Genomic DNA, 25,173 nt, shown 5'->3' with positions numbered 1-25,173 from the left:
TAATTGAAAATAGATGCAATGTCAATCATTTTGTAATCATTTAAAATAAAACATTGTATCTTTTATCAAATTATTTTTCAAAAGATTATGCTTTTAACCCATTCACATAAAACATTATGCAATGTTGAATATAGAGATTAAGAGCACATGCATAAAGTTTTTGAAAATGTTATGTATTAAAACTTTAATATTTAAACAAAAAATCTATGCATAAACATTAAGAAAAATTTCAGGTCAAAATTTTGCAAAACCAAAGTTCTTGAAAAATCGATATCAATTGTTAAAGAGATATCAATTACATTTTAAAAAATTTTTGACCAAAAATTAATATGATGAACTAGAGTTTATAAACTATTACCAAAAATTACCATGTTCATCATACATATTTCAACATACATGAGATAAACATAATTCACATTTTAAAACCTCATGCATGCATAAACTAAATGAAACCAAATAATAAAAACATTAAATTTAGAGGTTACACATTCCCTTTTTATGTGTGGCTAGAGCATCTTGAATATCATCATCTTTATCACCATTGCTCTCACACACCTACAAGACATTTAAGTAGATTTTGGTATCCAAATTGCTTTGGATCCTTGACATTAGTTTCAATGCCTCTTGTTCCTTTTGGAACCCATACTTGTCTAATTTTAAATCGTTTTCCTTTCTTTTCATTTTTGAGAGTTCTAAAATCCTTCTTCAGATTTCATTTTGATTTTCAAAATCCATTTTCATTTCTAGAAGAAGTTTTGTTTAATTTGAAAATTTATTTTTCAAAGTTTTCAGATTTTATTTTTGAAAGCTCTAACTCCTTTCTCAACATTTCATTTTGATTTCCAAGTTTGTTTTAGCTTTCAAAAGAAGATCATTTTTAGCATAAATTAGAAATCATTTATATTTGGAGTTCATGGTCTCAAACTCCGAAAATAATTTATCATAAGCATCTTGTAACTCATTAAAAGATTTTGAATTTGATATATCTGAGTTAGAAGATACATTTGGCTCTGTGAGAGCTAATAGAGACATCACTTTTATTGGCTCTTCTTCCTCCTTGTCTCTATAGATCTCCTCAAGCTTATCCCATATTTCCTTGGCACTTGAACAATAAGAAACTCCTTTATATACATTAGGATCAATTGCACAACACAACATGTGTATAGCCTTTGAGTTTTGTTGAGCTTCCTTCCGTTCTTGAACACTCCACTTCTTTGCCTTCTTAGTAGGAGAGGAATATCCTTTCTTGATTATCATCCAAGCTTCCATATCAAATGCTTTGATGAATATTATCATACACATCTTCCAATGACGATAATTTGTTCCATTGAAGTGTGGAGAAACGTCAATAGGTTTGGATTCTTTCATGGAGAATGAACCGAAAATAGACGCCATCTTTATCGATTTAACTCTTCCCGGATCAACTCAAGAGGCGATTAAACCTTCAAATGAGTGAGGCTCTGATGCCAATTGTTGAGTTAATCGATTGATGGAATTGGCCAAGAGGGGGGTGAATTGGCAATTAAAAAATTTGGTGGAAGCTTTTGCAGAAAATTGAAAGTAATTGCACAGCGATTTAGAGTGGTTCGACTTTCTCAATTAAAGTATACGTCCACTACCTTAGCTATCCACACTAAGGATTTTCCAACAAATTCACTAATTTGTTCTTTCTTTCGAGGTCAAAGAGATAACCTTACAATACCCTCAAGAATATACCCCAATTCTTGAGAACACTCTTTCTCAAAGAGAAGATTACAAATTTACAAACTTACAAGGAAATCCTCACAAGGTAGATTGTTTGCACAATTCTAGAACAAGAAAAGAACACTAAAAAATAATTACAAATGAGCACAAATGGTGTTCTTGAAAGCAAAATGAATATTGAAAGGAAAATTGGCTTGTTTTACACAAACTTGGTGTTTGATGCTTTCTTTCTTGTTTCTCTATAATTTCTTGTTGATCAAAGGCTTCAGAACTTGTTTAAATACTCCCTCAATTGATTCTGAATGTTGGGGATGATTAGTGGAGTCAATGTAGCCGTTTAAGTGTAAAAACCATTAATACAACAGCTTGGAGCGTGGGGGGAATCGGTACCCCTCCTGGGGAATCAGTTCCCTAAGTGTAAAATTCAAATATTCGACCGTTGAACAGTGGAGGGAATCGATACCCCCTGGGGGGAATCGGTTCCCTCCGAGCATACTGGAATTTCTCGGAGCAAAACCATTCAGGGGGGAATCGGTTCTCTCTGAACATTCTGGAATTTTTGGCTTTGAAACGGTTCGAAATACTTTGTAAAATTATTTTGAAATAATTTTAAGATTAAAACTTAATTTTACACTTGAGTAAGGATTAAAAATGACTTTTGAAAGATTTAGAGTGATATTTTGATATTCGAATAATTATATCGAATATACTTAGAAAATCTTTTTGGAAAATCTTAAAACTCATTTATCTTAATTTGTTATATCGAAATATCAAAATGTTTTCAACAAAGTTTTTAAGGTATACGAATTTGAGTTCCCCCTATAGGTAATGACAAAGGCCCTGATGAGGTTCAGGATTGGCTTCCAATTGTACCAAATCCAACTTTATTGAGGGAACGTGGTCGTCCAAAATCCAATCGAATTCATTGTGATATGGATATTCGAGAAAGATCTAGACAAGACAGAAGATGTGGGCAATGTAGAAACCCATGACACACTAGAAAAACATGTCCACTTATGCTGTCATCAAGTAACAATTGATGAGGAACTGATGTAGTTGTTTATCAAATAAGAATTCTTGTACTTTAATTTGCATTTACTTCAAGTTAATGCCATTCGATCTTACAATAAGTGACAAACTGAAGAAATTTATCAAACACAATTATTAAATTTTATCATAACAATAACAATTTGGTATTTGAATATAATTTTAAATACAACAAACTTACAATAAGTATTAAATGGTAAATGGTAAACAAATTACAATAACTGATATTAAATGGTAATAAACAAAATTAACCAAAATATATTAACAAAAAGTCCAACAAATTTAACAAAATAAATTAAAATAAATCCAACAAAATTAATAAAATAAAGTAAGTATTAAATGATAAATAATAAAAAAATTACAATAAAAAAGTCTAATAAACAACTAAATATAAATATAATAAAAATTAAAATCTATCGATGTCTGCGACGTGATTATGTTCCGCAGGGTGGTGGCTTTCGGTTTCGAGGAGGATTTCTTCGTATCAGTGGTTGTGACTCCTCGCTGTCATCATCATCACCGTCATCGTCGTCGACATCATCGTGAGCATCTATATTAGGTTGATGAGGATCTGATGACGATGAAGCACCTCCATAGAATAAGGACCCTTGAGGTATATGACTGACTATCCCACCGACCTGCGAAAACTGGGAAAACTCATAAAACCCAGACATCGCTGAGTGTAAAAACTGTACAGGAGGTGTTTGTGCTGCGGCTATGGGTGATGAGACTGAACCCGCCAAAATGTGGGTATATGAACCCCAAGTCAGATATGCAAACATAAACCCGTAATATCCTCCAGGATGGGTCATAAAACTCTGTGACGGTGGCGGGGTCATAAAACCATATGACAGTGGTGACAGCGGCATCGGGTAAGGGAACGGCGATGGCGACATCACATATAGCTACGGAAGGTAAGTCGCTGTAGATGGTGGCTGCTGTTAAGGTCCTGCTGGTGCATCTGAGGATGAACCGGAAGTACCTGCTCTCCATCCACGAATCGGGGGACGATGGTGCTGTGTCGGTAAACATCTCTGTCGACGTCGCTGAAAAGTCTGCCCTTGTGCATTCTCGGAAAGCATAAATGGTTTCCCATTGCTGTTGAACCACTCATAATAACCGTCAGCAACCATCAAAAGGTCAGTAAAAATGGGCTCTCTACGGGGAAGGTACCGATGTCGATCCTCTCACAGCACTACCCACTCGTGATACCTCACCAGCCAATCTGTATCGGTCTTGCCGCGTCTATCTGTGCTATGCAACTCTTCCATATTGTGAGGTGCTTCCGGAATTGGTTGAAAACAACCAAATTGCCGGAGCATGCGATCAGTGGAGTATCACTCGACGATCGTAGAACAGATCAAAAAGACCATCACCATCCAAACTTCTAATGGGCCCCTCAACTCAAGTAGGATCACCATCCTCACATCATCATTAGAATATGACACCCATTAAAACTAAAACAAATATATATAATTTTTATCAAAATAATAATCTAATTATACAACTATAATCTAAAATCAATTTTTAAACATTAAAAGGCATACATGTGTGCCAGCCTTCTGATCGATTAGCACCCTAATTTTTTCTAAATCATCAGGTAGCTCCTGATGATTTTTCCTATCAGTAGACCACATATTCAAGGAAAACAAAATTTATTATACACTATATAAAATGATTAATACACGAAATCAGTTTTATAATTACCTCAAGAGTAGCGTAAATACGAATGTGTTCTTGACAACGGGACATAAGAAGGGCAATCGATACCATGCCCAAGACGGCAGCAACAGGAGACATCCGCCGATAGCATTTTTCCTGTAGTCAATGGCTCGACACATCTCCCTGTAAAGTAAGCCAGAACTATTGAGCCCCAACTGAGTGATCCAGCCAGACGAAAGTCGCCAAGATGTCGCAACCACATACAGTGAAATTGGTTACGCGATTTGTCCGGCATAAACAACCCTCATATCAGTTGCAATATGCATGACCGTGCATACATTTTAACTTCATCATCAGAGGCGTCCTCGCTCAACTCCCAAAAATTGGCATCTAACCAATTTAACGGTATCCGACCACCATTAAAACTTTCCGGGACACATCCTATATAGTCTCGGCACAAAGCAGTCCATGAATCGTGCCCCATCCCCGATATCACATCTCCATCCACCGAAAGCCCCAGGTGCATAGAAACATCCTCAAGTGTAATCGTGCACTCTCCGCACGGAAGATGGAATGTGTGGGTCTCCGGCCTTTACCGCTCCACTAAGGCAAAAATAAGGTTTGATTCTATCTTACAGTGACCCTAATATCTACCTATATGACCGAATTCAGCCTCTACTTAATACGACAAGACACGACTAGGTATCACTAACTTAAGGTTCCTAATAAAAGGATCTAATATACAATCCCTCTCCTAAAATTAAATAATTACAAAAATTAATTTTTAAACTAATAATCATGCATTAAATAAATTATTACTAAAAATTTAAATTATATTAAAACGTTAAAATATTACCGTATCAACAAAATGTCGCGATATATGATTTCCATCCAAGCGAAGTAGACCTCCTTCCATTTTATATCTGCAAAAAAAATTAAAGAAATAAAATATTAAAAAATTTAAATACTTAAATAAATTAAAAATAAAATATTAAATATAATAAAATATACCTTAAACAGTTAAAATAGAATATAGGAGTATTTGAGAGAAGTTGAAAGGATTTGGTGTGATGAAAGTGATTGTGAATGAGGGTATTTATAGGGAGGGGGTGGGGTGTGAACGGTGGGGGTAGGTGGGTAATTAAACCTAAGGCGCACCGCAGAGGACGCACCTTGCTGACGCGTGTCAGATTTAAAGGTAAAGCGCGCCCCATGCCCCGCGCTATACCCCACGTGATGCCAGATCAACGTAAAGCGCGCTACAGGGGGCGCGCCTTACTGCAAATGGTGTTAGATCGGAAAAAATAGTTTAAATGGTGCCTGACAGGGAAATATAAAGTCAAATGGTGATATATCGTGAAAAACGCTGATTTTTGAGCTTCCTCAATCTGATTTAAATGGATTTAGACGAGAGATTCGAAAAATTTAGGAATAAGTTTGTTCTCGTATTTATCCTATACTATCTACTAATTAATGGTATATGGAGGTTGAATTTAAAAAATATATATTAATTAGATCAATGTAATTTTTTATCATAATTTATATACGAGATAAATAAATTGTTATTTTTTTAAGTCTTAAGTTCGAACATTATGAATGTCATAATTTTAAGTATTTAATATTAAATGGTTAAGTATTATATTTAAACCGATATTACTTTCTATTTATCCAAATTTATAATATATATATATATATATATATATTAATTATTTTTATATGAAATGGACAATGACCTATATAGGTCTAGATCTAGATATATCCATGATTTCGAGGAACTAGTTTGCATCAACATGGGATAGTTAATTGTATAAAGAATATGGTACAAATACGACTAACGTTGACAAGTACGAGGGTACGTTTAGACACTATCTGTAATCGTATAAAAATTAATTATTATTTTATAACTATATACTTGTATAATATAACTAATTTTAGTGAATAATTTTGAGGTATTTTAAGTAAGAGTGTTTAAAAATACGCAATTTAGATGACATAGTCTATTAACCCACTGACCCGGTCTAAAATTATAAGAAATTTATAATGAAAATATTTTAATTTTCGGGTAATGTACCCGACCTGCTATTTTTGACGGGTTTATGGGTCAGACGGGTGATCAAATAATGCTTAATTGGATACCCACCGACATGACACTGGTCTCTTATATATATTTTTTATTTTTATTTTATATTAGATTATTTTTTCTAATTATCAAATTATTTCATACTTGAGTATCCAATTTTGAATACCCTAATTTTTAAGTTTTAATGGTTTGTCTGGAGACATAACATATATTATTAATATTAAGATTTAAGATAAAATATGATCTCCTGTTATAAGAAGTTATTTTGTTAAGTAACACTTATAAAACAAATCATCGTTTACCTTTATAAAATGACAATAACCGGAGAAAAGGACCAAGAAGCGGCAAACAAATCAATTATAAAAAGAAAATGGGAAGAGAAAAAGAAAAAAAATCAAAGTATATCTGACTTATTCAACATTAAGAAATAAACTCTACAAAAATAAAGAACCAAATCCAACGGCAAAGACTACACCAAGTCCCCACCGTGAACCCAAATGACGGGGAACGCCACCGCTAGTGTCTCTCTCCCGACTATTAGAGTTCGTAGTACCGTTGAAGTCGGGGTTAGTGCCGTACAACAATTGAACCCCTTCGATATCATCGTTGGCCAGTTCCACTTTCTTCGTTCTCGAAGAGATCGACGGGTACATAATCGCATCTTCCACCGACGAATGCCCCAATCCCAACAAATGCCCAATCTCATGAACCGCCACCGACTCCAAGTCCACCGCTGTCGGAAGAGACGCTCTCGTTACATCACCGGAAACAACCTAGTTCTCTTCCCCGTCCAAATGGAGAATCCCGCTTGTTGGTGAAAAAGCGTGGGCCAACGTCCCTAAAATCCCGTCGAATGGCTCGCCGTCTCCGTGGTCTCCGCTGTAAAACCCGATTCTGATGTCGGCGAGAAAGTAAGAATCTGTTTGCGTGAAGGTCAACGGTATAACGGCCGACCATTTCTGAAAGGCTCTAGTGAAGATGGCTTTTATTTCGTCGGTTAGCTCGTTTGCCGGCAAAAAACCGTACGTTAAGTCCCGCCGATTCGAAGGCCAACGCGGCGTTCCCGGGAAGAAAGAGTAATGCGCTGTCGTGTGGAAGTGTTCAGTAGTATGGAACGAAGACGATCTACCGGAATTCATAGAAGTCGTCCCGTTGATTATATCGGCGTTACCACATCTCGGCCGTACGATTTGTTCAAGAGTCCGATCATCGAGTTCACCGGTGACATTAAGGTTGAAATTCTGCTGGTATGTTCTCAAGGCCTTCTCTAGCTCGTCGTCGAAATCCTCGGTGAAATTATACTGCGAGTTGGGGATGTAACCGAAGTAGCTAAAGTATTGTTTGAGCTTCGACAAACCATCCCGTTTTTCGCCTGGCCGACAGCCGGCGAATCTGGTGAAGGCATCCCATGCGGCGGTTTTGGTGGTGTTATGGAGAACCCACGGCGGAATACCTGTTATATTATTGGGAAATAATCTAGCTGAAACAGAAGCAAAAGAGAGCGAAAAAACCCAAATCGTAATCACAAAAACTTGAAACTTCATCTTCTCTAATAATATTTGTTCTCTCCTTTAAAAAAGAATGGGAAATGAAAGAAAGTTTAAATGGGAGAGATATAGTAGATAAACAGACAAAACCCAAAGTCTAAAAATCTATTTTCTTCTCTCTGCAAGCTGAAAACCGGTTTCTTCGAATGTATTACTCGATTTTTTATTTGAAGACGATGAATATTATGATGGGGTTTGAATGAGTTTTGAGATTTCCAGACAAAATGGGAAATTATGAAAGGAACCGATTGGTTTAATTTCTGGGAATTTTCTAAATGCTGATGTATGCTTGTGTTTGTTCTTTTATGAAGCCATTTGAATTAGCAATTTTCTTGGCGTAGGTCAAATTTGGGGGTTGGAGGAACAAGAGCTCTGCCTGTGGAAATGATGTGTTGGGCAACTTGTTCCAAGCTCACCATCATTTTTTACGCCTGTTGCTGACGCGTTAACACACCTTTGCCGATCGGGAAACACGATAATTACTGTCCTGCCATCACCATCCAAAGATCTCGCGGGTCTTCTCTCGAAGCATATGGCCAGCCATTTTTCTGTTTAATTTACTGCTTTGCAGTCCCCTTGTAACAAAAAATAAAAATACAAAAGAATCTTTCATGTTTATATATAGGGTAAATTACACCTTGATCATTTAATTATGACAAGATTTTAATTTCATTATCATATTTTAATTTTATCAATCAAATCACTCAATTATTTAAATAACATCAATCAAACTATATGATGTTAACATAGACTGATGTGACAATTAACAAAATTAATATAATTACATATGTAGACTTCAATACATACACATTATATTAATTTCTTACTTTTAATTTAATTAAATTTAATCCTATAATCAATAATACATGTCACCATCTGGTTGGAAAAAACTAAATTATAAATAAAAGTTGTTGAGGGAGAAATCGAATGTGAATTCTATCTAGTAAGTATATATATATATATATATATATATATAATCTTATATTATAGTACATAATACAAAAGGTGAATTTCTCTTTTCTAAGATCTAGGTTTGATTTCTCCCCCAACACGTTTTTTTTGTAATTTATTTTTTCTCTATAAATTAAATAAAAACATTAATAGTGTTGACGACAATTAATAAAAACAACAAGAGTATCATCAATGAACATAACATTTCATAATTGAGCGGTAAAAATAAATAATAGGAAAAGAACTCCCCAAGTAGTTTCCATTAGTAAAAAGAAAATCTAGAAAGCGGGAAAAAGTCGTTGGATAAGGTCAACTATGTTATCTCCGTCGTTGGTAGAAATCACAACCACGTTTCATTTCTTCGGCCGCCACCCTAACCTATATTGTCCACCATCTCCCTCCGCAATTAACTAACAACGTCCATTTTTTATAAATGCAATAATTCAAATAATTCTAATTCAAAGTAAACAAAACTCGAATATTCAATAAAAGGCTGTAATATAATATATTGAGCCTTGCCCACGGAATCATGCTTTTCACCAATAAAAGACGTCAATATTTACACGACTTGGAATCATCGAAGTTTCTGGTTTAATTATTACAACACTGTTGTTTTTATTTGGCAACAAAAACACAATAAAAAGCATTGTTATTACAAGTAGAAAACATATATCGCCTTGATTATCCCATCTTCTATTTTCTTCTTCTACCCTTTAATTAAAGCTCAAGGAATGGAACCTCTCGGTTCGTACGGAACATCATGGGCTGATCAATGGGATAACGGACCGGATACCTATCCAACCGAACCTCGAAAGACCGGCGCCGGAGGGGCCAAGGCTAAGTATTCGAAGAAGGTTGAAGACGGTCTGGGCAAAACGAAATCTGCGGCAATAACAGGGATGAAGAAAGCTAAAGTAGGTTTTACTTGGATCAAACAAAAGTACAGTAAAACTACCAAGAAACAACAATCATCGTCGTGATCGATGCTTATCGACACAAAATAATTATCGTTGTTCGTGAGGAAAAAATATGTGAAATAATATTCTATTATTTCTGTACAAATCATGTCCCATCTCTTCTTTTGTTTGTGTCGGGTTGGTTCCCTGTTCTTCGTTTATGTAACTGTGTTGGGATCGTACTTGTTTTAGGGTTTGGTTGTATAGTTTGTGCTGCAAGAACATACATGCATGTTGGTGTCCGATTCAGATTTATTGAATTAATGATTTTGCGTGTATATTTGATTCTTAGTGTTGGGTTTTTTTCTACTTTGAGAAGGTTGTGTTCTATTTACACGGAGAACTTGATGATACGGTCCAATCAAATCCTTTTAGTTTATTAATTTTAGATGATATTTTTAGAGTTTCGTTTTTTATTTGAAATAATAGGGTTTTGTATTATTTCCCCCCCTGATATTAGTAATAATAGGCTTTCGTATTATTATTATTATTATTTTTCTGAATTGAGCAAGGGTTTCGTATTATCATAAATAATTTAAACAGATTTCAACACAATCTAATCTTATTGAGTTCGACTAGATTCGAGTTTAGGATGAAAAATATTTTATCTGAGAAAATAACATAATTATACTTTGTATATTCAGAGATAATTGTAATAATACTCTTTATTTTATCGAATATAATTAAGAATTATATATATTTGTGTCCGGTCGAGTGAATTCATATATAAATTTTATCCTAAAAAATATGTCAAGTTTCGAGTTGAATGAAATCACTCTCAATCAAGGTTGGATCAAAATTCGAAGGAAAATATATCTTTTTGAATCATATTAATCGAAAATTCAACATAACACGATCTATCTCCATCCCTAATTAGACAATATAATTCCTTTATGTTCTGATTTTTCTATAAAAGAAAAGGATGTTGAAATTTATCATTTTGTTTAAAATATAATGTTATATTTAATAAGATATAATAATAGAAACAGAAGAGATAACATAATGGAAATATATCCGAAGTCATGTATATTGAGTTAGTGGGTCAAACACAATTTTCATGTAGAAAAGTTAAAGAGGGACGTAGGTAATCTATAATTAGTCAATATATCAACATGAGAGGATAAAGTATATTTTTCTTAGAAAATCAGAATAATTTATATTTATTTATTTCATTTTAATTAAATAGTTTATTTATTTCATTTTCGTGGGCATTAGAACTCTTTGAAATTTTCAGTGCCCTAGTATAGGTTTTATTTTATTTTATATTTCTTTAGAACAAGCATCTTCTAGATTTGAAATTATAAGCTTCTGAATAAATGTCTCGTCTAAGACTAATTGGCTTTTGCCTGACCTAAAATTTTATTCTTTGAAATTTAATTTAATTCACTTATGCAATCATAATAAATCTGAATATAAAAAACTTATAAGTTTCAGTCTAATTTTATACGTTAAAGTTTTTTAATAAAAAAAAATTCAATGTAGTAGTTGGGTTCAACCTTTGCAAATAACTCCAAAACCAAATGTTTTAAACGCCTGTTTTACAAGATGAGCCATCCGCTAAACCCGACCCGATTTGAACATCGGATAAAAGATTAAACCCAAATTAAAATTAAATAATAATTTAATTCATAAAATATCGAGGCATTTCATATAGTACAATACTGATTTGAGTACGACATGAAAAAACTAATATTTACAAAATTTATGTAAATATTAATTACTTCCTGTCGTACTCAAATCAGTATTGTACTATATGAAATACCTCGATATTTTTATGAATTAAATTATTATTTAATTTTAATTTGGGTATGGCTACATATGGGTATTGCTACTGATGGTTTATGTGTTTTATGTAAAGAAGCACAGGAAAAAAGAGATCACTTGTTCATGGAATGCCCACTTGCAATCTCTCTATGGAAGGAAATCTTACTTCTAATCGGCGGAGATCTTCATTATCCTGGGATCATCAATTGTCCTGGGCATGTTCCTAGACAGGTAACTCCTTATAAATATTCTGAAGCTTGTATGGACTGCATTTATTTACTCTTTCTGGGAAGAAAGAAACAAAAGGCTATTCCGTAGAAGCTCAAGAACTATTGATGAAATCCTTAAAGCTATTAAGGAGTTTGTTAGAATTCAACTAAGAGATAGGATAATCAATAGAATAGATAGAGTTAATATCTCTCTTTGTATCCAATGGGGTATTGACTAACCTTTTATGTTGGTTGTTCATGCTCCACTTTGGTTGTTTTGATGCCTATACTGTATTTGTATCTGTTCTGATGTCTGTAATGTAACAGTTTACTGCTCCCTTTTAGGTAATAATATTCTTTTATTTATCCAAAAAAAATATTTACCGAAATTGAGTGGTATATAGTGCAAGTGCAGTTGTAGGAGTTTTCAAACATGATAGACGACAAACTTTTAACATCTGGTGGGCCTATCATAAATAGGAGGTAAGGATGGACAATTTTCATTCATATTCGCATACGGCTCTAAGGTGTTGTAAAATGGCAATTCCATCCAATACTCACCCAGAATCTGACAGAATGGAAGACGCCCATCCCCGTTGTTGCACCAACTAGGCAGCCGTGTTTGGTTGTTCTCGAATATCTTCAGTATGTATGCGTCGCGGATCTGTAAATGAAAAGCCAAATCCTATAAAGATCGAGTCAAAAGAATATTGAAACTGAAAAACAATAGAAATGTTGACACGTACGGTGAATTCAGTGACTTGAACTGAGTTAGAAATAGGACCAAAGACCCCGGCCTCTTTATACATCTCAAGGATGAGGGCAACATATGTTGTTGACTTTCCATCACTGTATACCCATGTTCTGTTTCTGTGTAAATCCAAAATCATTTGTTGAGAGACGAGACAGCGGGAAGAGGGGAATAACAATTTCAAGTGAAGTATGGGGTATAGATCTATAGAAGAGGGGAATATGCAGAAAACCTCAGTCCCTAACCGCTTATTTAACGCTTCATTCCACATATATGCAGCATATGCTGGCTGCACTCTAGTCCACAGACACGACAGAAATGACCTGCAATAAAAAATATGGTTAGGACTTGCAAAACAAGCTACATTTAGCAAGCACAGTATCCTGATGTTTTGCCGGTAAAACTATCTGCAGCTCATCCAGAATACAAGTGCAGCAGAGCATGCTCAGAACGCAGAGAATGATTGGAGAAGACGCCTACCAAGTGAGCATCAAGTGGTGGTGTATAGTTGTCAGCTACAGTGTCTATCCAACTAAATATCATGTTGTGGTAACCATATGGATTTGCCTGACATGCTTCGAACATACTCCCAGGCTGCGGTGCAGTTGAACTTTGCACGTATATCTAGATGTAAAGGAAGCAAAGTTATCTGAGGATTAGAACTATCCTTCAGTGACAACTAGGGGTGTAAACGAGCCGAGTCGAGCTCAAGTATTGCTGAGCTAGACTCGACTCGAAAACTCTGAAACAGAGCTCGACTCGAAAACTCGCGAGCTTAAAATTTTCAAACTCAACTCGAACTCGAAATCCTGAAATGAAACTCGCGAGCAGCTCGAAAAGGCTTGAAATGAAAAAAAAAACTTAAATTTAACTCGATTGAAGCCTCAAACTCAAACTCGAACCTTAAATTCATGAAAATCTTATTGCATTTAAAAAAAATACATAAATGTTAATATTATTAATAATTTATTTAAAAAAAAATAAAATCTTAATATATTCTATTTTCGAACTGCTCACGAGCTTTTCGAGTCGAATATCAAGTAACTCATTTAGCTCGTTAAGAACTTGAGTCGAGTCCATTCAATCCGAGTATTTATCGAGCCTTGATCGAGTCGATCTCGAATAGCTCGCGATCTGTCTCGTCTCATTTACAGCCCTAGTGACAACTCCCACCATTCATCCCATGGAATAACCACTATAATTTCTTCACCCTGCAAATTCATGCAAGTAATAGGCATAAGGAAGAAATCCCAACCAATAAGAGGGGGCAGAGCACGACAAAATTGTTGAAATCAACTCCATACAGTGTGATCAAACCCTGATATCAGTTAAAGGGTACGGGTACAACATACAACTAGAAAAGGACCATAAGGTGTTAAAACCTGAGTTATTGAATCCTAGACATCATTTTAACACATTTATTTATTTTTGGTCAAGTAATTGTAACAAAGAGAAAAGGAAGCAAACACAAATACATAAATATTCTTCAAAACCTGCTTCTTATTTATAGCATAGCTTTTCATTTTCATGTCCTGATTCAGCAACCCATAGATTACCCATGTCATCCTTCAAGCAAACAGCAGTATGACCAGCAAAAGCTCCGGTCACCCATTTTTCTATTGCCTCAAATCCACCCCAACGGCCACGGATCTTTGACACTGCCAAAAAGTAACCAGTATGCACATCTTCTGGATTTATCACTGCACGCCATGGCTTAGGACGTTTTTCAAATGAAGCACCCATGTGTGTTTTCAAAAAAGCGAGGTTGGCATTCTGACCCCACTTAGTATTCGAAAACAAAGGTAACACATCAACTAAAGAAAGCTACGTGCCAAGCATTCCAGATGGCATTAGAAATACAGAGATTCCATGCTGCTTTACCTGCAAAAACAAATAAATAATCAGAAAGCCATTTCCATGCATTGAACATGTTTCCAATGATATTCAAAGACATAACTGAGAAACATACGTATTCCAACTCAGCAGGCTCTTCCCAAGAATCGAATTTCAGTGTGTGCTCTCGAGCAGAAAAGTAATAATCCCAAGTAACTCTATAAGGTGTTACAAAGACATAAAGATCCATACAAGTCCAACTATGTGCTTCAGATGTCTGTAAAAGAAAATTTTTACAGTTCAGATGATATAATACACACTCCAAAATTAACCGTAGCATGTAAAACAAAAACTGAAATCATCGATTCCGGACTCAAGCAAAGAGATACCATCCAAATTTTCAACTTGCGAATTGAAGTCTATCGAAGAAAGTTAAAGAATTTCAAAAATGATGCTAATAGCCAAATACTTATCAAGCAATAGTAACCATAGTCTACTAAACATAGATGAATAACGCTTAAAGTTGCTAAAGGTTATTAAAATAGAGGTAATCATAGTCTACTAAACATAATTAAACAACCTTGAAACAAAGGAAGATGAAGCTAATTCAATTAATACTCTAAAGTAACTGAAACTAAGTGTAATTAAACTCAAAGCCATCAATAAATAGACAAATAATAACATGACAAGAAGTAAATATATTGGCAAGCACTGTAATCGCGGTAAAAAAGTGTCAATCGTAACAATGGACATAACCATCAATAGGCCAAATATACGAACCGTGAGATGAAAAACTCCACCGCCCAACCCCGAATCGTCGCGATCACTGTCAGTGAACTCGAGACGAGCCTCGTTCCATGAAAGCAAGCTCCTTTCCAGTCAATCGACCCATTGTTTGGGGTCACAGAACCGACGAAGGCCGGCAACAAGTCAACAGCGGAATGAATACAGTTCAGCACCGGTCAGGAAATCTGGCGCGGAAGCGCTGGGAGAACATCACTGACCCTAAACGGAACTTTGAAGGATTGAGCCGAATCAAAGCCAAACCCTAACCCTAAAACACAGAGAAACAAGCATAAAAGGAAACGATTGAAGAATCGAGGCATGGGAAACAAAGAAGGCAAGAAACTGGGTTCGGTATAGAGGATGGAGAGAGTTTGGGGATTGAAATTTGCCCTAGAATTTGGGAGCCATTGGAGTTGGATAATGAGGGAGAAAGGGTCCGTATTGGTTGTTGGGGCAATTATGGATTAACATTTCAACTTGGCTCTTGCTTCGTTTCATTTTAGCGACGGTTTTCCGCCAACGTGGAGAAGAAACCCATATCGTATTCGGAGTGACTTTATTGTCTTTTTACAGTTTACAATTTCCAGGCAGGAAATACGAAATTTTGGGTATTATCTATTTATCTTAACAGAACATGTTTTATACCATTTTTATAATTATTAAGTACTTATATAAAATATTGAAAACCTAACTATAAAAATGCTTCCCATGTTTAATAAAATCTTTTTAATTTATAACTTTTTGAGTATTTTAGAATAAAAATTTCTGATGAAAGTCGTTAATTAATAAATTATCAATACTTTAAAATAAGATACTTTTACCATAAAATAAAACATTATAAAACAAAATATCTTAAAAAAGATTAATAATTAAAGTGATTATTTAATAAATATAATAATTTTATCCAAAAATAAAATATTATATACCTATATCATAAGATAAGATAACAATGAGAATAATACGAACTTATATTACATTAGTCAAATAAAATATCAATGAGAACAAATCGATGATACAGTTAATCATAAGCAACCTAATTATACGAACGACGAATAGCAGACCAATGAGCAAAGGCATAGGCAGTGGCATTGGCTATACGCCGAACATGATGAACTCAAATGTAAGGGTTGCCATGTAGCCGATGTACATGCCTCAATGAGCACATAATGTTGCATATCAATCATGGGTAAAACATGACCAACATCACGGAATTGAGTATGACCCATGTAGCAGAAGTCCCGACAAAGGGAATATAGGTTCTATCAACATTAATCTTGATAAAACTTGACAGTGGTTTGCTCCGGTGATGGGAAGAAACAATCGACAAATAGGATTATCTTTGACAGTTTAAAAATAATAATTTTTGTTATAATTTTCTTAAATTTTATATTGTTTATTTAAGGAAAAAATAAATAGTATATGCAAAATGACTAGTTGAAGAGAATGAAACGGTCGATTATTTTAATTTTTTAAATTATATATAACATTATGTTTTTTGTTTTTGATTTTATTATCATTGTTAATAATTAACAATGTTTCCTGGATATATTTATTTTATGTGAGTAATTGAGCGTTTAATAAAAATATTAAATTAGCAAAAATATTACTAGTAAGTTAGAAGTGTAGAATACGGATAAAATAGTAACCGGCGGCGGCGGTTCAATTCCGGTTCATAATTTGTAATCGTTGTATCAAAAAGGATTGTCCAAAGTTCTAAGTCACTCGGTCTGCATTCGTGCTGAACCAATTAATCCCGCCATGAACACTCTCTCTATCCTCACACTCCCTTCCATTTTCCCATCAACCAAGCACTCCCCGTTCACTAACTTACGCTACATATCTCATTCCCTCCCTGTCCGTCGCCCCAATTCCATTCTCTCTCCGCTTTCCTTCCATTTATCTTTCAAATCCCGTCGCTCTCCCTTCTCCGCCGACCCCCAACTCTCCGACGCCGACGAAGAACTTGTAGGTGTGGACGAAGACGACGATGATTATGAAGTTTCTGATGAATACGACGAATACGAAGACGTTTCCGGTGAAGTTTCCGAAGATGTCCAACAGAGCGAAGACGAAGATGAAATCTCCGTGGATTCATCGAACCGGAAAACGGAATCCACTTGGCAACGAGTCGAAAAGCTTTGTAATTTAGTTATGCAATTCGGGGAGGAAATGATTGACGTCGATGCACTCGCTGATATTTACGATTTTCGCATTGATAAATTTCAGGTTCCTTATTTTCAATATTTAGATTTTTTTTTTGAGAGGATAAGTTGAAGTTCTAATGATATTGCCTTTTTTTTTGCTTGAAGAGAATGGCGATAGAAGCATTTTTAAGGGGTTCATCGGTGGTGGTTTCAGCGCCCACCAGTAGCGGGAAGACTTTAATTGCGGAAGCTGCTGCCGTAGCGACGGTAGCCAGGAGGAGGAGGTTATTCTATACAACGCCGCTTAAGGCATTATCCAATCAGAAGTTTCGACAGTTTCGGTAATTTAAGCTATTTTCCTCCCCTCTCAACATGCATAATGAACTACAGTTTTCGTTTTCTGTTGTATTTTTTCACTTAATTTTTAGTTCCATAAATTTTTGCATGATTTTAGTTTGAAACATGCTATTACTGCATAAACTTCAAACCTCACCATTAATGTTGTGGGGTTCATGTACCTCTTAACAACTTTCAGACTAGTATTGCCACTATGCCCAAAGGGATTGGATCGAGATTACGCTGTAATGAAAATAATTGTAGGTGATATGAACCCTTCGAGCTGAAATGGTGATCTTTTTTTGTTTTAGGGACACATTTGGAGATAATAATGTTGGCCTTCTTACAGGAGATTCTGCTGTCAACAAAGATGCTCAGATTTTAGTTTTGACTACAGAGATTCTGCGCAACATGTTGTATAATAGGTACTTCAGTTAACAATTTCAATATTTTCATGGTACGAATGGTGGAAGAAGTACTTGGTATTGCCAAAGGTTACAAATGACAATTTTTTTATGTTAATGACACCTTATATCTCGAGCATTTTAATTTTTCATAGGATTATATGCTTATATTTGCTAAGTACTGTATATTACTTTGCAACTAGTGTTAGCTGTTTCTACCCTCCATTGGGAGGCTATTGGCTACCTACTGTTTATTTTTTCTACGAAGAAATCTCATCCCGGTATTTCACGTCTTATAAATGTTTTATCTTCAAGTTGCAACTTGCAACCTCCATAAGTTCCTTCTTAAGTTTTTGTTCATTGGTGAACTAAGCAGTCAGTTTTTGGTCTACCGATGTAGTGTTGGAATGGCTTCATCTGGGAGTGGTCTTTTTCATGTTGATGTGATTGTTCTTGATGAGGTTCATTACTTAAGTGACATATCTCGGGGTACTGTCTGGGAGGAGATAGTGAGTATATTTGACTTCTGAAACTCATTTATTTCTGGATTATCAACGGTTAATACATTTTCACCAAGTTATGAATATTTTCAGGTGATTTATTGCCCAAAAGAGGTTCAACTTATATGCCTGTCAGCAACAGTTGCAAATCCAGATGAGCTAGCTGGTTGGATTGGCCAGGTAGTGTTCTTTGTCTTATCATATCATATGTTCCAGCTCTGATATCATTTCAGTTGCTTGAGAGTTGTCATGGTATGTACTACATCCTGCTGTCTGCATCTTTCTTTGCCTTTGCTTGTCTGTCCTTCACTCTTGGGTTCACAAACTCAAAATGGATGTTCTGACGAAGTTTTCAGCCATGATCTTGGACTTGGAGATACTCACCGGCAATGGCATGATTTCTATGTTACTTCACTTGTGCATTTTGGTTGCTCCTCCATGTCAAAATTTATTTCTTTGTCCTACTAGTTAGACTGTTTGATGTACCTTTTCTTCTCATAGCTTGATTACTAAACAGGATCATGTTCAATATACTGTCCGGTCAAGCCTAATCTCATGAGGCTTAGTTGTATTGATTTGACGACCCACCCACCATATTGATTTGCTGGGCTTGGCATTCTATTCCAAGATGAACTTTGTCAGGAATGCGATAGACTGCTCTAGTTTATAATTTTGGTTACCTGATTCTTTCGGCCAGGTGAAGGGGGATTGTGCCAAATGGTCAGGGTAAACTGAACCTTAATCCCGAAGTTGGAAGAGTGTGGAGTTGAACTCGTGTATTAACAAGTTATCTCTATTTACTATTGATAACTTACTTCGCTGAAGAAATTTTATCACCATGAGCATGGCTGTTTTGGATTCATTCATATTATGGATGTCCTTTCTTGGGTTTTTGCTAATCTTCTGCTTATGTTATATCTCATTTAGTAAATTCCTAAATGGTATTGGGGCCATGTTCTATTTAATAATTATTTGCATCCTTGCTGCCTTTGTTTGACTCCCCATCGGAAACTGTATTTATTCTCTAGTTGAAGGGTTTGCTTGGTTCATATAAAATTGGTACGCACATTGATCGTGCTCAAAGATTTGAAAATTACCTCCTATCTATGTGATATTCCATTCACTTATGCATGACTGTCGTGCTTGTTTTAGCTGTTCCTATGAGATGATTGAGATTTTCCCCTTAATTTCCTTTTGTTTTTAGATTCATGGCAAAACAGAGCTTGTAACATCATCATGGCGTCCTGTTCCATTGACTTGGCACTTCTCAACAAAGACTTCTCTATTTCAGCTTCTTAATGAAAAAGGAACACACATGAACAGGTATTTCAATAAAATTGCTGGCCTTATGGAACTTCTTCGGGGGGAATCCAGATGCTGGAGAAACATTTAGCGGTGTAGTTTTAGCATAAAATTATGAGCACTTGACATGTGTTTCCATTTTTTAACTTGCTTATTTTAGGGGTTAAGATTAGCAGTTAAGCACTGCTCTTCCCACATTTACCAAAATACTTTGCTTATGTCTTTTGTTTATATCTGTGGCATGGTGGCAAAAACATTGGAATGTGTAGTTTTTAGCTTGAAATTAAGGACATTTGACATGTAGCCTTTAGGCTTTTTTCTTGGTAAGGTGGAAAGAAAATTGAAAGATGGAAAACTGAAAGAGTAGAAGTGTTTCAAGATAGAAAGTATATTTTTTTCTTCCCATTAGTTTGCTTGGTAGGAAAGGTGGAAAAATGAAGAAAAAAAATCCTTTCCATTCAATGCTTGATAGAGTTAAAATTGTGAGGAAAGAAAATGAAAATTTTAAAAGATGCATATTTTGTATTTTCATTTTCTCTCTTATCATTTGGAATTGGAATGATTTGTTCCTATTCATGGGGATGAAAAATGGTCACCCTTCCCCCCCCCCCCCCCCCACAACTTATCTTTCCTACAAGCACTCTCAAAATTGATTTTCTTTCCACTTCTCCACTCTCATCTTTCACCCCTCCACTTTGCCACTCTACCAAGCATATTCTTTGTATTTTATTGGGTAACATAAGCACTCTCATTTTACATTACCAAAATAATTTACTTAAAGTAGCATATTGTTTATACGATAATAATTATTTGGGTAGCCCCCCAACATTACTATCTTGTTAATTCTCTGCTTAATTTTTGCTATTTTTTCCCATACCCAGACAAACAATCTTATCCTGTTTATTCTCTGGGTAAATGTTTCCAGTTTTACCATACACGGGCTCGCATTTGTGCATATACAACAACATTACTTAGTTTTTCGACATTCCTTCTCTCTCTTTCTCTCTCTATGCTAAATGAAAATTGATACAATTTCATTATTGTATTTTGGAAAATAAAAATTGATAAAAATGAAATTGTATTGCATCTTTCTTGCTAGATTATAATTGACAATTTTTCATAATTTTATCTTTCTGAAATTTGGTAAGTAGACATATTTGCTTGCAAGTTCTAGCTTTCTATTCTCCAATTATCAACATGAAGGAATGTGAATATTGTTGAATTTTGTCACTCCTGTAAATTATAACTTCAATGAAATCCTTTTCTCTTTAGACAATATTTTGCAGACTATCACACACATATCTTAGTGATTCTAACAAGTTTTGAATTTTTTTGGAATTTGAAACAGGAAGCTGTCACTCAATTATTTACAACTTTCTGCTTCAGGAGATGACTTGTACAAGGTTGATGGATCTAGAAGGAGGAATTACAGGGATGATGGACCTAGAAGAAGGAATTCACGAAGACGTGGAATAAATGGTGCAGTTGATAATATAGTTGGCATGTCTGAGCAGCCTCTTTCAAAGAACAACAAAAACATGATTCGCCGTTCACAGGTCTATATTGTGGTTTTATACTTTTGCTTTTGGTTGGCATAATTTGTTTGCTAATGAAGGATATTTTCAATAATATCCCATTGTCTGATTAATAACAATCCTAATGAACAAAATATATTTATGACTCAAACAATATTTTCAGGTTCCTCAAATTGTTCATACACTATGGCACCTCAAAGCAAAGGACATGCTTCCAGCAATTTGGTTCATTTTTAATAGGAGAGGTTGTGATGCAGCTGTGCAGTATGTTGAAAATTGCAGCCTTTTGGATGAGTGTGAGATGAGTGAGGTAGAACTCGCATTGAAGAAGTTCCGGCTTCAGTATCCTGATGCTGTGAGGGACACTGCAGTAAAGGGACTAATCAGAGGTGTTGCTGCACATCATGCTGGTTGCCTACCACTATGGAAATCATTTATTGAGGAGCTCTTTCAGCGAGGACTTGTTAAGGTTGTCTTTGCTACTGAAACCCTGGCAGCTGGAATCAACATGCCTGCTAGGACCGCTGTTATTTCATCTCTTAGCAAAAGGACAAGCACTGGACGCATTCAATTAAGCCCTAATGAATTGCTTCAAATGGCTGGGCGTGCTGGACGTAGAGGCATAGATGAAAGGGGCCACGTTGTGATAGTGCAGACTCCTTATGAAGGTGCTGAAGAGTGCTGTAAGCTTCTATTTTCTGGAGTTGAACCCCTCGTATCACAGTTCACTGCTTCTTATGGAATGGTGTTGAATCTTCTTGGAGGCGCAAAAGTTACTCGTCGGTCAAATGAATTGGATGAAACAAATACCTTACAAGCAAGGAGGACTTTGGAGGAGGCAAGGAAGTTAGTTGAGCAAAGCTTTGGAAACTACTTGGGGAGCAATGTAATGCTTGCTGCAAAAGAGGAGCTTGCTAAAATACAGAAAGAGATTGAAACACTTACTTATGAAATTAGTGATGATGCTATAGATAGAAAGAGTCGGAAACTTCTATCAGAGGTGGCATATAAGGAGATTGCAGATTTACAAGAGGAGTTAAGAGCAGAAAAATGCCTAAGGACTGAACTCCGAAGAAGGATGGAGTTGAAGAGATTTTCTGCTCTGAAACCTCTCTTGGAGAATTTTGAAAATGGGCATCTACACTTCATTTGCTTGCAGTATAAGGATTCTGAAGGTGTTGAGAACTTTGTTCCTGCTGTTTATCTGGCAAAGGTTGAATCGCATGTTGGTTCAAAACTTAAGAACATGGTTTTGACTGATGATTCTTTTGCACTGAGCAGAGGTGGAACTGAGTTAGATGCTGTTGAGTCTGAGTTTGTCACTCTTCAAGATGTTGAACCAACTTACTATGTGGCCCTTGGTTCAGATAACTCCTGGTATCTATTTACTGAAAAGTGGATTAAAACTGTTTATAGGAGTGGCTTTCCTGATGTTGCTCTAACTCAGGGGGAGGCTTTGCCCCGGGAAATAATGAGGTCACTTCTAGAGAAAGAGGAAATGCAGTGGGAAAAGCTTGCTGACTCTAAGCTTGGTGGTTTATGGTGCTTGGAAGGATCTCTAGACACGTGGTCTTGGAGTCTAAATGTGCCGGTTTTAAGTAGTCTTTCGGAAAGCGATGAGATGTTACATATGTCACAAGAATACATTGAATCTGTTGAACATTACAAAGAACAAAGGAACAAAATATCACGTTTGAAGAAAAAGATAGCCCGTACCGAAGGCTTCAGAGAATACAAAAAGATCTTGGACACAGCTAGGATTACTGAGGAAAAGATAAAACGGTTGAAGGCTAGATCAAATCATTTGATCAATAGAATGGAGAAAATTGAACCATCTGGCTGGAAGGAGTTTCTTCAAATCAGCAATGTCATTCATGAAACAAGGGCATTAGACATCAATACACATGTAATTTTCCCTCTTGGTGAAACAGCATCCGCGATTCGCGGAGAAAATGAACTGTGGTTGGCAATGGTACTTCGAAACAAGATCTTGCTAGATTTAAAGCCTGCACAGCTCGCTGCTGTGTGTGCGAGCTTAGTTTCCGAGGGGATCAAGGTACGTGCATGGAAAAACAATAATTACATATATGAAGCTTCCTCTACTGTTCTAAATGTCATTAGTTTATTAGATGAACAAAGAAACTCCTTTCTGCAACTTCAAGAGAAACATGAGGTAGAGATACCTTGTTGTTTGGATAGCCAGTTTTCAGGAATGGTCGAAGCCTGGGCTTCCGGGCTATCTTGGAGGGAATTGATGATGGATTGTGCCATGGATGAGGGTGATTTAGCCCGACTTTTACGGAGAACAATCGACCTTTTGGCTCAGATTCCAAAATTGCCTGATATCGATCCGTTGCTGCAGAAAAATGCGACAACTTCATCTGGTGTCATGGACCGTCCACCCATAAGCGAGCTCGCTGGATGAAGTTCCTATGCAACAAACTATAAATTAGGTGTTTTTTTTGTTTAACATTGTAATACTTGTTGTATATCTACTTTTTTGTTGTTGTTGACATAGTGTATTCTCAACTTCAAATTGGATTCACTCATATTTTGTACATCAAAGTCTGATTCAAATTGGATTTACTCGCATGTTTAAACGTCGTTGAATGATAGATATTTTATAAAGAATTTAAATAACATATTAGTAAGGAATTTTAATAATTAAATACCAGATTCACGACATAATTATTTTCTTGGCATCAAATATTTATTATCCAAACTGAAAAAATATTTTATGAGAAAAACAAAAAAATGGCCAATTAAAAATGTGTCGAAACGATTTTTAAGCGAGGGGAGCGAGTGAGATTTTGGAAACCACGTTTTTTTTAATTATTCTCTTTATGACTGATTTTTAATTAAAAAACAATACGATTTTAAAAAATCTCTCGTTTCAAAAATTTGAAATTCCTTTACGATAAAAACATATGGTTCGAGGAGTCGCCACCAATCTTTGATTAGGGTGTGATTGGACACCCAAAAACGTTGTCATTTTAAATAAAACAACAAATTAAGGTCTGCGTTGTCAAAATCCGAGTTCGGGAGTCGATTACGCGTGGGGAATGATTAGCACCCCCACAACGCCCTAAATCGGTACATAGTCGATTAATAAATGTCTTTGCAACGAATTTCACAAGTTCGAATTTAACTTGGTTTATGACCCCTTAAAACAACAAAATGTGAATTTTACAACATTAAAAAATAACGGAAAAATGTTAAATTTTAAAATTATCAATCCATTAGAAAGACAAAGAATATTCGATTATTTACAAACATTAAGACCAGATCTTTAGGTGAGTTTTAACGATTTTTTCTCAACAAATTTAAATAGTCGAATATTTCATTTTCTTTCGTTCTCAAATTTTAAGGTGACGAACTATTTTTTAGAGTGTCAATAATGGGATACACTTTTAATTTAAAATCCTCAAGAGCGGATCTCTAATAAGTTAAGACAACCCACTTAAAATAATTTTAAATTAAAAGGGTATTACCCTTAATCAATATATTTAATTAGGTCAAGTTGCAATATGAGGATGTCGTACGTAACAAGTACAAGGAACAGTGTCTATATACATTTATATGGAAAACAATGATGATAAATGGTAAGGGACACTTGTACGTTATAGGGCATATGCATTTGGCATGAAGTAATTATACATAGA

The 25,173-nt window shown here is 35.4% G+C and overlaps 1 protein-coding gene and 2 pseudogenes across 1 annotated transcript; 1 reads left to right on the top strand and 2 right to left on the bottom strand.

The window, feature by feature from the left end:
• Window positions 1-3,558: 3,558 nt before the first annotated feature.
• Window positions 3,559-15,762, bottom strand: LOC120219366 (annotated as a pseudogene).
• LOC120219364 lies at window positions 6,835-8,071 on the bottom strand (annotated as a pseudogene).
• A 1,260-nt stretch (window positions 15,763-17,022) lies between the features above and the next one.
• Window positions 17,023-24,029, top strand: LOC120219363 (DExH-box ATP-dependent RNA helicase DExH15 chloroplastic-like). The gene is made up of 8 exons (XM_039216178.1): window positions 17,023-17,516; window positions 17,600-17,775; window positions 18,082-18,195; window positions 18,575-18,683; window positions 18,768-18,854; window positions 19,879-19,997; window positions 21,325-21,532; window positions 21,675-24,029. Exons 1-8 carry the CDS (start codon window positions 17,049-17,051, stop codon window positions 23,934-23,936), a joined length of 3,543 nt encoding a protein of 1,180 aa, XP_039072109.1. The 5' UTR covers window positions 17,023-17,048; the 3' UTR covers window positions 23,937-24,029.
• Window positions 24,030-25,173: the final 1,144 nt, after the last annotated feature.

The sequence above is a fragment of the Hibiscus syriacus genome, unplaced genomic scaffold (assembly GCF_006381635.1).
Source record: "Hibiscus syriacus cultivar Baekdansim isolate YM2019G1 unplaced genomic scaffold, ASM638163v2 tig00110206_pilon, whole genome shotgun sequence".
NCBI classification, from domain to species: domain Eukaryota; kingdom Viridiplantae; phylum Streptophyta; class Magnoliopsida; order Malvales; family Malvaceae; genus Hibiscus; species Hibiscus syriacus.
Note: the sequence above shows the minus strand (reverse complement) of the source record. Positions and strands in the feature narration are given on the sequence as shown.